Source organism: Sipha flava, unplaced genomic scaffold (genome assembly GCF_003268045.1).
Source record: "Sipha flava isolate LNK unplaced genomic scaffold, YSA_version1 88_pilon_pilon, whole genome shotgun sequence".
In the NCBI taxonomy this organism is placed as follows: domain Eukaryota; kingdom Metazoa; phylum Arthropoda; class Insecta; order Hemiptera; family Aphididae; genus Sipha; species Sipha flava.
Genome location: NW_020273630.1, coordinates 1,817,975 through 1,832,103, shown reverse-complemented (window position 1 = coordinate 1,832,103; position 14,129 = coordinate 1,817,975). Strand labels below are relative to the sequence as shown.

The following is a 14,129-nucleotide window of genomic DNA, read 5'->3' as shown; positions in this document are numbered from 1 at the left end:
TTCATAATCATTATTCGCGTATTATTAATAAGTAATTATTATTTCTTGGTATGACATTTTGTTTGTATTTTCATGTCAGGAAAATATTTTTGGTATTTTTAAACTTAATTTCTTATTTTTCCATGGAAGTTCCAAATATAGTAGGTATTCGATTTTAGTATACACTTGTAACTCATACGTTGAATAGTCAATACTTCACTCTTGGGACCCGTAAAGTCGTAACTACTTACAGAATAATTAAAATCATGAAATTAAGATTATATGGAAAACAATATTGTCAACATAAAATAATTTCCTATTCATCTAGTATTCATCCTGATACGTATAGAGCAATTTTCATTATTTTTTTTTTTTTTGTTACCATTTTAGTGATTTACTATCATTAAATATTGTACCTACATTATATATAAATACTGCTTAATGGTACACAAAATTACTAAAATAGAAATAAAATACTAAACTAGGTACCTATTGATAATAATGATTATAATTGAGTTTTCATAGATATTGTAACAAATATGAAATATTGACCAAAAAATAAAAAATTTTGAAAATATCTTTTTTTTATCTAGATAAAAATGAAATTACCTTTTATCTTTATCTATATGAATTTTTATGTATTATCTTTCATCTTTATCTAGATAAATTTTGAATTATCTATTCCCAACACTGAACGAATTACCCGTCTGTAAACACAAATGTTTCATCACATGATCATCAACTTTTAGATTCTGACTAAAGCGAAGGATATTTTGGTTTTATAATGTTTTTGTTATTTTTTTTAACACTTTTTCGGATAAAAATACTGGTCCAAAAGTTTTTTCTAGAAACTTTTTAGATTTTAAATTGGCATGTGATGGTATATTTAATAGTTCATATTTTTAAATCTTAAGAGTTTTTCCAGACGTGAGGAAAAAACTGTCCTGAAATGGTAAAAATACGCTGTAAATAAGACTTTAACTTTTTAGATTTTAGTTATTTAGTCATAATTCCAAAAGCAATGTGGCTAACTAACTTGAAACTTTTAAACTATAGAATAGATATTTTTTTTGAATTCGACAACATTTTCAAAAAGTGCTTTTGATTTAAATACAGAACTTTAAAAATACCCAATTTTTGAAAATGTTTGTGTAATAAAATTTTTATTTTTGAATATTAAGTGAAAATTTAATATCACTTTACTCGTAAACGAGTACTTATTTATCGATATTGAAAACATTTTAAAAATTGTTAGTCATTTTCATTAGCATTTAAGAAAATTATAATACCTACGATTTTTACGGATTTTACTGTTTTTACATACATTTTTAACATTAAATGTTTATTAAAAAATTTGGTCCATCCAAATAATGAAACTTTGATTACACAGATAAATATTTGTATAAAAAAAAATTTTTCTTCGTCAAACAATAAAATGTTAAACAGGTTGATAAAAAAAAGAACCTACCGATAATTATACTAAAAATGGTAAAATAACTTATAAATTGTTAATTTTTATACTGAACCTTTGCTCAAAACCGTTTTGATAAAGAAATGACTTATCATTTCTTTAAAAATCAGTATAATATACTATTAATATACAGTATAATACACCATAATATACTTTAGTATACTAAATACTATTTACAGTATATTTACTACTAGGCTTTCCACTCATCCCGGTGTCCCGGCCAATCATTCAGTTTATCCCTATTAATAGAAGCTGAGGGAAAATAACATTTAATATTATATTATTTAATAATAAAAACATAGAATAATATTGTGGATAATATTAATATATTATGGTAATCTAATTGGTATGGTTATATACAGTAATAATGTATTAGCCAATAAATATTTAAATTACAAAATTGTATACTTATTTTGTTTTCATATCAAAATAAAAAAATAGTCATTCAATAATAGTTTAAGTTTAGGAATTTCAAAATTTAGCAACCCTACCTATTACTATTATCCAGTTCAAGGACCCAAGAAACGAAGGACGAACTTCCACCACCACAATTTGAATAATAAATTTATATATTTATACAATAAAAACTCTGTTTTTCTTTACATAATAAATAATGAGTATTTAAATGTAAATCAACATGAACACATTTGCAGGTGCTAAGCACACCCAAGCCCCTCCCCCAAATTGCGCTTATGTGGAAGATGCTATCGAATTTTCCCTAAATGCAATTTTAAAATTTAACCTATTAAAAACAAATTTTAATTTGTATTGGTACCTACATAATTATAATTATTATTTACAAAATTAATGAAATAAAATACTGACATAATATTAGAAAATTAATAGGTACACTTCATAACATGAACAATTTGAATTTATAATTCATAAAACAATGATAATATGAACTTCTACAATTTATGTTTTTAGAGTAAAAGCAGACTTTTTTTTTGAAATTTCACCCTCATCTCTTCTTCATAAATATTAGGGTTGCCATAAATTTATAAGGCGAAACCGGGACAAAACAAACAAATTATTGAGTAATATACTTTTAATATATTGGGAGGACCAGTGACGTATACAAGGAGGGTTGTGGAGGTCAGTTCCCCTAGGCCTTTTTTTAAATGTTATAAAATAATGTTCTTAGTGTAAGAGTGTTAAAAACGTAAAAAAAGAAAATAATAATAAAATAAAAATTATGATTTGTTTGCAAATCATCACCCCCCCCCCTCCTCCATACAAGTTATGTATACGTCACTGAAAAAGACCATTAATGGCCGGCAATCATTGGCGTGCGCAAACTTTGTCCGCAGGGGGGGCCCTTAAAAAAAACGAACCAAAGATTCTTGTACTAAATACAGTATAATTAAATATTTTAAATTTTATAAATTATTTATTTTATTCAAAATACAAATATAAAAATAAATACTCTTTAAACTTACACAATTTATGTCTAAGAAATCCTTATTTACATATTATTATACTATTTAAAACTCCATCCTTCTGTCAACGAGAGTAAGGTTTTTGAATGCATGAATTACATCTTCAATTTTTATATTATATTCAAGTTCTGATTAGTCTGATTAATAACTAATAACTTTATTACATTTATTCACAGATATAAATTCTATACTATATAATTAAAACAGGCTTTACTTTATTCATGTAAAATGTAAAAATGTTCGCCATCTTGTATAATATAGATATACACCTTAATAAGAAAAATCCAGAGTCCACATGGGGGCCACGGCCCACCCGATTACCCTCGTGCGTACGTCTATGCCGGCAATATAATATTTAAAAATATTTTTGTAAAATAAAATATATTATATGTGTAAATTACAAATAATGTTTTTATTATATATTGTTAATCGATTACGATTAAAAATGTACTTTGAAATAAACTGGTCGAAATTAAAAAAATAAACAATACTACATTTCCTTTAGACGTCTAAGCCGGGACATATGGACGTCCCGAAAACATTTTTCGGGACACCGGGACACGAAGTCCAAAACCAGTGACAATCCCGGTTTTCCGGGACGTATGGCAACCCTAATAAATATGCCACAGTACCGTACGATATTTGGTGTTTTTGACAAAATATTTCGTCGTACATCATCTACGGCGTCGTCGTCAGTATCCTCGTGGCACGGTACCATCGGCAGGTGTAGTGTTTGAAATGATTTTCGGACAATGAACGTGTAGGTAACAATACAATCAGGTATAGGTTGAAAACAAATGACAGCAGCAGCAGCAGCAGCAAGAGCAGCAAGTACAACAACAAAGAGGCTCGGCCCCGAACTCAGAACAACGAGATCGAAACGAACCAGCACACGAGACGGATGCAAGAGATATTTATTGTTATTGATCGTACGTTAGTTCGGTTAGGCCACCAAGTCTATCAAACACAGATCAGTTTCGGTTGTTTAACGGTCGAAGACCGCGATCCGTGGGAGGACACACGTCGGTATGGAGAAAACGGTCAGCGCCGATGGGCGGCGCGCGCTACCTACCACCACCGCACCGCCGACCAGCGAACCGACCGAAACCGTTGCCCCTTCACTCCCTCCCAACGATGTTATTATTATTATTATTTTTTCGTTATCAGTGTGCCGTGACCGAACCTCCAGCTGCGGCAGCGAACGGACAGTCACCAGCCGCCGCCGACGCCAGGTGTCTGATAGGTGCTCGTCGTCCCCGCTGTAAATCTGTCCGACCGCATATACTCGATATTGGACGCCGTTTTCTTCAATTCTATTATTGTTGCTGTATTATTATTATTTTATCAAACATTGATCATAATTAAATGTTGTTATCGGTCCGTCGAAAAGACGGGTTTCGATTTTTTTTTTTTTCCGTCATCAACGATGTGTGTAGCGCGCGTGTGCGTGCGACGATGATGACCCATCACTCGGAAATGGTTTTTCTCTCGAATTCCGGATGTACGCGCCGCGGGCTTCCGTAGAATACTTGTGAGACAACAATAGTCCGTCCACTCGACGATGTCCGGTGATCCCGCCGTACACCACTGACGCTTCTACCACGTTCCCTGCCTCATCGTCATGTCTTTTTCCGAGGACGAATCGTCCGTTAAAGTGGCCGTGAGGTAAGTAGTAAATACATAATACGGTTGATATTTCAAGCGTGTGGAAACCGTTTTCCTATAGACGTTTAAGATCGGAGCTTCGTAGCTCCACCCCCGTGGACCTAATCATGACCTTACCGGACAATGTTTTTCACGCGGCCTTCGTGTCTCTTTATTATATTATTAATAATATAGCCGTCGTACTTTCTGTGTCCATAATTGTGGGCATTTCATTATATTGTCATTAATATTGTTGTGCGTGTGTGTAACGTGTAATAAATTAAAAATCCTTAACGGGCCGCACGGCCTTCGTAATTCTCTGTGACGGAACGTGACACATACAGGTCGAGAAACAGGCAAGAATCCGTCGAGCGTCTCCGGGGAATGACGACAGACGAGGAGTGGCGGAAAAGTAAATTTCCATGTGGGGGCAACGAGCGGTTTTTCCATATATGGGAATGACCGAATAGTTGGTCCGTTCATTTTTTTTGTTTTTGTTTACGTTTTGTTATTCAACAACGACGAGTCGACCTGAAGTCAATATTACTATTATTATTTTTTTATTTTTTTTTCAACCATAATAAAAACTACAATGAGCTCTTTATTTTTATAATTTGTTTATGTTGTACATTCTCTTTTTGTACCATCTGCTTTCCTCTTGTGAAACACTTTTCATGAAGTGTCTCATCTATAACATTATACTAATAGGATGGTGATATTTTTAGAATACGGCCTCAAATTGCCCGTGAAGTGATCGATGGCTGTCGTATTTGTACAAATGTGACTCCTGGAGAACCACAAGTAACTCTGGGTTCTGATAAATCATTTACTTATGACTTTGTGTTTGATACACACGAGAACCAACAGACTGTATATGAGAACTGTGCTTCTAATCTTGTCGCTGGTGCCTTACAGGGTTATAATGCAACAGTCCTTGCTTATGGCCAGGTATTTAACAAAAATAATATTATATAAATCTTCAATTTTAACCAAAATATGTGTTATTGTTTAGACTGGATCTGGCAAAACCTATACCATGGGTACAGGTTTTGATTTGGAGAATATTGATGATACTGATCCATCCGCCGTAGGCATTATACCACGAGCCATTCATCAACTATTTGATGGAATACAAACTATAAAACAACAGTCCTTAGATTCTGGAGATCCTCCGCCTCATTTTGCTGTTACTGCACAATTTTTAGAATTATATAATGAAGAAATTATTGATTTATTCGATACTGCTAATGATTATTCTATAGCTAAAGTATATTAATTGTAATTTATTAACTATAATCAATTTATTTTTTTATTGTATTTTGTTAGACAAAAAGTGGTATTCGTATTCATGAGGATATGCAGCACAATATTTACGTGACTGGTGTTTCCTGGAAACCTATAAATTCAGCTTCTGAAGCATTGTCAAATTTACGTCAAGGCGCTTTATCTCGTACAACTGCAGCTACTGCGATGAATTCTCAATCATCCAGAAGTCATGCAGTCTTTACTATTAATATTCAACAAAAACGATTTGTTAAACATGAGGTATATTTATTACTTCTCTGTATTTTATTAAAAATATTTAAGCAAAAAAATTGTTATTAGGATGAAGGCACTGAATCTACTTTGGAAGAATGTGGTACAAATTCTAGTAATACTCGTAATCCTGGTGAATTTGAAACACTTACTGCTAAATTTCATTTTGTGGATCTGGCTGGGTCTGAGAGATTGAAACGAACTGGTGCTACTGGAGATAGAGCCAAAGAAGGGATATCAATTAATTGTGGTTTATTAGCATTAGGAAATGTTATATCAGCTCTGGGAGATAGGTCTAGAAAAGCTCTACATGTGCCTTATAGAGATTCAAAACTGACAAGGTTACTTCAAGACTCACTAGGAGGTAATTATTAAATTTTCAATAAAAACACTATAATACAATTTGTATGTTGTGCAGGTAACAGTCGTACTGTAATGATTGCATGTGTCTCGCCTAGTGATAGAGATTTTATGGAAACATTAAATACCTTAAAATATGCTAATAGGGCACGTAATATTCAAAATAAGGTTGTAGTGAACCAAGACAAATCTTCAAGAACTATACAGTTTTTGCGACAAGAGATACAACAACTTCAACTAGAAATTATGGAATATAAACAGGTATATTAGAATACAGTATAAGTTTTTTGCTATTAACTTCATTATTACTTACAATTATGTGCTTTTAATTAATTACATATTGTTTTTTCTTCAGGGTAAGAGAACTGTAAATGAAAATGGAGAGGAATGTGTAAATGATACATATCTTGAGAATACAATGTTGCAAACTGAATTAAGTAACATGAGAACTCGTATAAAAGCTATGCAAGAAACTATTGATTCTTTAACCATTAAGAATACACAGCTATTAGCTGAAAAAGCTACAGGGGCATGGTTAAACACAGATGCTGGTATAGAATCTAATATGACTGATGTGGTACAAGGTTATTTAAAAGAAATAGAAGAGTTACGAGCAAAATTATTAGAATCAGAACATATGTGTGGTCAATTACGTAAGAATACTTCTTCACTTCCAAAAAATCATTACGTCAGTTGTTCTAATGAAGATTACAATTCAAAAGAATTAATTGCAAAAGCTAAACAAGAGTTAGAAAATGAAAAACAAACATTGGAAAGATTAAAATCAGTGAAGTTACAAGAAACAGAAAGTGAACCTTCTGACTCTGATGGTATTTATTTGAATAAATGTTTATTACATTCATTTCATATAATTTATTTTAATACAAACTTGTACAATTATTGTTAATTTTTCCTTAAAATATTTTAAAATCTTAAAATAATTATTAACTGATTAGATGTTAATGTATTTTTTGTAAGTTATATGTTAATTTATTAAAATACAATTTAACTGATTTATTATTTATTTAATATTCAGATAGTGATGTAAATTCATCTGATGATGAAAATGAACGAGCAAGTGTAGATAGTCAATATAGTCAAGAGTTAGCTAACTTGACATCTGAAATAAATTTAAAGCAAAAGCTTATTGAAGAATTGGAACTATCCCAACGTAGATTAGCTAACCTAAGACAGCATTATGAAGACAAACTACAACAGTTACAAACAAAAATTAAATTAACTCAAGATGAACGAGATACAGTTCTTACTTCTCTTGGTGGTAATTATTTAGTTTTATTCTATTAATTTCAATAAATTTAGATAGTTAATTATTAAAAATTTGTAAAAATGTATTAATATTTAGGTAATAATAATAATCAGTCTGAAAAAGTTAAAAAAGTAAAAGATGATTATGAAAAAAGACTTGGTACTATGCAAAAAGAATTAAAATCTTTACAGTCTGCTAAAAAAGAACATGCCAAACTTTTAAGAGATCAATCTCAGTATGAAAATCAAGTACGAACTCTTAAATATGAAGTAAATGACATGAAACGTACTAAAGTAAAATTAATGAATAAAATAAAAGAAGAAACAACTAGACATCATGAGGTAGAAATGAAAAAAGCCAAAGAAATTGCTCAACTTAGAAAAGAGTCTAGACGAGCTGAAATTAGAATGAGGAATCTTGAATCAAAATCTCGTGTTCGTGATGCTGTACTGAAGAGAAAACAAGAAGAAGTGACTGCACTTCGTCGCGCTGCAAGAACTGTAAATAATCGAACTGGTATTATTGGCACTCAAGCCATTCGAAAGAATTCCAAGCAAACATGGATCAATTTAGAAAAAAATATTTCTGCTTTAACATTAAATAAACAGACATTATATTCTTTAGAAAAAGACATGGAAAGGTAAATAATTTAAATTATTCAGCTATTTTTTAAACATTTTATTTTATATAAAATTATTGAATTCTAGACTACTTCAAGAAAGAAAGAAATTACATTCAGATTTAGATTTCAAACTAAAAAAGTTAGCTGAAGCACAAGTTCAACAGCCTCGTGATAGTAATTTACACCGTGATTTCGAAGACGAAATTGAAGCAATTAGAGCTAATTTAGATTATGTTGATGACAGTATTAAAGAACTCCAAGAAAATATATTGCAAGTTGAAGATTCTAAGGTTTATAACTGTTCATTTTATTTTTCATTATAATTCACTTGATGTAATAAACATAACTATTTTCAGACTGTAACTGAAAGTTTGGAACTAAATGGCCATATTAATAGTTTACCAGATGCTATATATGTATTGGACAAACTCTTTCAGATGTCTTTACATAATTCTTGTTTGGCAGCCCAAAGAGACTTAAATGTAAAAGAATTAGAAACTAAAATGCAACAAGTAATATTTTTGGAATATATTAAATTTTAATTTATGTTTATTATATATATAATATATGTTAAAGTCCAATATTAAACAATTAATGACATTTTGATTAATCTTCTTGATTCTCATTATATTTTAATTAAATATTGTTTAAATTAAGGTTAGAAATAAAAAATTCTAATTTTATTCACAAAATATATAGAAGCGTTTGTTAAAAACTTTAGTTGTTTAAATTGTGATTTTTTATGTTTTTATTTTAAGTACTGCAACTATTATATTCTCGTATACTGTAAAATATGAGGATATTAGAAGCTATATAAAACACTGTAAATAATGCATGTATTATGCTTTTAATTTTAATTCTGAAGTATTTATGTTTATTTAAGTTCTTGTTTTATTCCTATTTCAAGCTTGAAAAAGAGAATGAAATACAAAAACAATTAATTGAACATATGTTGTCCAGTCGAGAACGCATAAATGAAATGCCTACAAGTATGACTACCAGTAGTGACAGAGACATCAGATCGGTTGTGAGTTCAACATCTTCATCACGTTCCACTTCTCCTTCAGACATGGCGTAAGTAATACTATCACTTAAGAATGTCAATTTATATTTTCAAATATAACTTCTATTATTATGATTTGTATTTTGATTTCATTACAATTTCAGAAGTAGTACACACTCTAAAAATGATGTTGGAGCAAGCAAACATAGACGCAGAGCTGCTCAAGCTCAAGAATTGCTTTATGCTTCCAAAAATGTTGACCAACAACAACCACAACGAGTACCTCTTACACGTGTGCCAAGTGCTTCTTCTTTTTTAAGGTATATTTATATTAACTATTAATAGTATTTGATTTGAATAATATTCATTTTTAATTCATTATTCATTGAATTTGTAACTCTTAAATGTTATTATATCTTATGAATGTTGAATTTCAGACCTGATAAATATAAGCCTTCACCAGTGATGGGTCGAAAACAAATTGAAAGGCAAGAATCAGTATCACCTCGCCCTATTAGACGAGGCACATTTATTATTGCTCCTAACACAAATTTACTGGGCAAACCTGGTTCTATGTGAGTGCTCTCACTAACTATTAACTTTTTAATTTCTAATCACATTTTTACTATAATTATACGTATAATATAATAAATGTATGTATGTATTATATTAATGAATTTTATCAGCTTGACTTATCATATACTCAATAAATAAATTAACTACTAACTAACTCATTGGTGTTGGTGCTTTTTTTTCAATCTAAAAGGGACCGACTTAACAAAAGCCCTCCAAATTCTCCGCCTTCTTATCGCCGAGCAATTAGTCGTGATGAAGATGTTTTTTCTCGCCTTACGTCAAGTATACCTCAATCAACTGAACTGCATCGATCCAAAGGAGTGATTCAACCTTACCAAGGAAAAGTAAATTTTAAATAACAATTGTCATAATAATATTGTATATTATTATTATAATTTATCCATATCTGTAACTAAGAAATGTTTTTAGATTTCACCCAAAACACCTTTGGTGTGTACTCATGTTACAGAAGGCCATTCTAGAGCAGTTCTAGCTGTGTATGCTACTAACGACATGATGTTTAGTGCATCAAAAGGTTAATTTCATAATTTTTATTTCGGACTAGATTTTTGTTTTAATGTTTTTTTATTATTATTAGATAAGACTGTTAAAATTTGGGATCTTAATAATGGTAAAGAAATTCAAACGCTATCAGGCCATCCAAATAGTGTTGTTGCAATAAAATATGATGAATATGCACAACTCGTATTAAGTGTAACTTCTTCATATGTAAGAGTTTGGGATATGCGACTATCAAAATGCATTAAAACATTAAGGTAATATTTAGTGCTGGTTATTTTTTACTTTAATTTAGTTCAATTTTAAGAATAAAAGTCTAGATTGAGTTATTATTATCCAGATTTGAGGATTGTAACTAATATCCCATACTTAAATTTTTTTTTTTTTGAATCAACTTACTTTTTATTAGAAATAATTATAGCAAAGCAATTACAATAGACTTAAATTTTTACCTGTTAATTATAATATTAACATTTTCATAATTGACTGAACACCAAATAATTTACAGTATTTATAAAACTAGTCTAAAAAAAAATCAAATATACACTAATACATAGCTTCCCAAAGTATGTGCCGCGATGTGTGTTTAAAGACGCCATGCCTTCATGAAATACTATTGGGTCTAACATTTTCTTTATGATTAGTCATGCTATAACTTAGAGAAAGGCGCCCTGGAAAAACCTTGGATCAAAAAGGGTGCCTTGAGTCAAAAAAGTTTGGCAAGCACTGCACTAATATATAAGTATGTAATATATTTAACAAAATATGAAAGGAACTGGATTAAAATTTGAATTTAAAGTTAATTATGACATAGTCCTCTTTTTTTGTGAAATCAAATTTAGTTATATAATTTAACTGAATCTAATAAAAAGCAAAACAAATAAGTCAAAAATATTTATTACATTAAAAATAAAAATAATTTAACCCCTAATTTGTTATTCATTTTTTTAAAAAAATTATATTTTTATATAATTTTATTAGGATAGCTTCTAGTTGTATAGTATTAAGCTTAAATATTAGAATATTTTTTTAACTTAATTATTAATTAATTGATATTAATTTGTTTAGCTCATCAGGCATTGTAAACAATGGATCAGTTATGTCATCACAAATTCCAGTTGGAGAAATTTTGTTGAATGATATAGCCCTTAATAACTATGGACGAACATTATATATGACAACGAGTGATAAAGTGAAAATTTGGGATATGAGAAAGTAAAATTATTTTTTGAAAAATATTTATGTGTTTATTTTATAACATAATTTTATTTTAAAGATTTACGGTTAGGGGAAAATTAAGTAGTGGTCACACAGCTGCTGTTATGTGTTTAGCAGTTGGGCGGTTTGATAACAAGGATATTATAGTTACTGGATCTAAAGACCATTATATTAAAATGTTTGAAGTTGATGAGGAAGCTGTTGGAACTTATAATCCTACTGTCAACCTAGAACCCCCTCATTATGACGGTATACAAACTCTTGCAATACGTAATCAAATATTGTTTTCTGGCTCAAGAGATTATGCTATCAAGAAATGGGATCTAGATAAACAAGAATTAGTTACTGTGAGTAACTTAGCCATTACTATTATTAATATTTATGTAATAATTATTAATGAACCATATGTATGTACCTTTAGTCAATAAATAATGCTCACAAAGATTGGATATGTGGATTGGCTGTTGTTCCTGACCAACCATTTTTATTAAGTGTTTGTCGTAGCGGGTCTTTAAAATTATGGTCAGAGTCATCTTGCTCACTTCTTGGTGAAATAAAAGCACATGATTCTCCAATTAATGCAATTGCTACAAATTCAACACACGTCTTTACAGCAGCTCAGTATGTGTTAATTGTTATTATATTAGTGTATACAATATTTAGTGGTGGTATGGTGGCGGGACAATTTTGCATGTGGTGTGTGTATGCGATGATTTCAGCCGCGGAGAAGTGAAGATGTGGCGAATGGCTCAAAATATCTTATTTCCATCAACCATGACCATGTCAACAGGACGTATGTTCAACCTGAACATGTGAATCTTTGTACCACTTGAAAATATTATGTATGGGATTAATTTTATATACAACTATAATGTTATCTTACAATTAATTTTTTACATTTGTATTATTTGTTTTTCTTCTTTTAAATTTTATTAAGTTTTAGTTCATATAAGCTAAATAATTACTTTGTTTATATTTATGTTTGCATGTACACAAAACACTTTATATTGCATGAATGCATGTTTTTTATTTATTCATTATTATTATGCTTTTATTATATTGTTGTTTCACATTATTTATTATTATTTTAAATGTTCAACTATTTATAAGTTGGAAATGGTTAAAATTTTAGTTTGATTTTAGGTTGTACAATTTAATTTGAGGGTTGGTATTAATTTATTAATATAATTTTATTTATTATCTTTTTAATAAAATGTTCATATTTTATCAAATTAATTTATTTTGATGGTGTCAAAAAAATTTAAATACTACATTATACATTAACATTTAATATGTGTAAAAGCTGAAAGTGATAAATTATATATAACTGAGTAGTAAGATAAATGTATTATAAAATAAATATTTTAACAACTCGTCACACCACTGATAAACATAGTTATCATTTGAAGTGATTTTACCCACCTACCTACACCTAACCACCTTACTTTATGTAATTACTTGTTATAATGTACATAACTATTTTGTTTTATAATTGTAGAAAATTGTTGAGATTTTTATAAACAAATTAACAATCACTTTTTTTTAGTCTAATCTATAATTATTTTAGTATTTGTTTTTATTCTATATTCTATATTAATATATAATGTATCATTATATATTATATAAATATATATGTTGTGATCATTATTTTAAAAACCTTTTATCCATTATGTATATTGCATGAAATCTGCATGTTTTGTGTGTGTATTGAATATTTGATGTGTATAACTTATTACTAGTCCATGTTTAATATTTACAGTGATGGAACAGTGAAGTTATGGCGTGTTAAGAGCCGTTTAGAGGCAATGGCTTGACGGACAATTTTATGCGTTGCTGCAATACTCCAATACATCGGTATACTTATATTAATCATGTTCGTATTGATTGTTGATCTGATATCTTCGGTGCATACCATATTTTGTTACAAGCCAAAGCAAACAAAATATTTATAGCAATCTGTGATATTTATTTATTTATTTTGAGAATCTTTACTGAATAATTATATCAACGTTCCTGGCTCCAAAGATGTATTTTAACAGAAAAAACAATTTTTATTATGGGTAGGGTATTTATTATCATTTATGCACTTCATTGGTTCACATCCATTAAATAGTGGGTGTTTTTGGAGCACAATAAACTGAACAACTAATTGCATGCTTATACTTAGGAAATTAAATGCTCAATTTTATTATTAAAACAAATAACCATCTAGTATTATTTTAATGGTATTTGGTACTGATTATTACTTACAATGTTTTATTTATTAATTTTATCTATGTAGAACACGTTAAATATTTTGATTTTTAATAAAAACTGTATTTTAATTAATTATAATGATCAAACATTTTATTTGTATTATTCATTTTGATAAAAATAATGTTAAATATATTTAAATTATTATAACTACATGTCTATTTAATTATTTTCACACATAATTTGATTAACCTACCTACAAATTAAACTATAATAAATAAATAAAAATAAACCACTTTTGC

At 29.2% G+C, this 14,129-nt stretch overlaps 1 protein-coding gene across 3 annotated transcripts; it reads left to right on the top strand.

Moving 5' to 3' along the window:
• The first annotated feature begins 4,075 nt into the window (after window positions 1–4,075).
• LOC112693596 (kinesin-like protein KIF21A) lies at window positions 4,076–13,881 on the top strand. Of its 3 annotated transcripts, none has more exons than XM_025568728.1 (22): window positions 4,076–4,554; window positions 5,259–5,481; window positions 5,546–5,800; window positions 5,860–6,078; window positions 6,139–6,433; window positions 6,488–6,690; window positions 6,785–7,259; window positions 7,466–7,708; window positions 7,793–8,336; window positions 8,404–8,608; window positions 8,675–8,830; window positions 9,226–9,392; window positions 9,489–9,641; window positions 9,759–9,896; window positions 10,088–10,241; window positions 10,327–10,432; window positions 10,496–10,673; window positions 11,485–11,631; window positions 11,693–11,981; window positions 12,056–12,255; window positions 12,354–12,476; window positions 13,394–13,881. In XM_025568728.1, the coding sequence occupies exons 1-21, from the start codon at window positions 4,511–4,513 to the stop codon at window positions 12,448–12,450; spliced, it is 4,491 nt and encodes a 1,496-aa protein (XP_025424513.1). In that variant the 5' UTR covers window positions 4,076–4,510; the 3' UTR covers window positions 12,451–12,476; window positions 13,394–13,881. The 3 variants fall into 3 exon arrangements, with proteins under 3 accessions (XP_025424513.1, XP_025424512.1, XP_025424514.1); XM_025568727.1 differs by having other exon boundaries at window positions 9,486–9,641; XM_025568729.1 differs by lacking the exon at window positions 12,354–12,476 and having other exon boundaries at window positions 9,486–9,641.
• Window positions 13,882–14,129: the final 248 nt, after the last annotated feature.

Bases quoted from the DNA above. Each gene is read 5' to 3' on its own strand.
- LOC112693596 (XM_025568727.1), top strand. From the start codon at position 4,511: ATGTCTTTTTCCGAGGACGAATCGTCCGTTAAAGTGGCCGTGAG. The intron at 4,555-5,258 runs GTAAGTAGTAAA...TGATATTTTTAG, and splicing joins TCCGTTAAAGTGGCCGTGAG to AATACGGCCTCAAATTGCCC. The intron at 9,897-10,087 runs GTGAGTGCTCTC...TCAATCTAAAAG, and splicing joins CTGGGCAAACCTGGTTCTAT to GGACCGACTTAACAAAAGCC.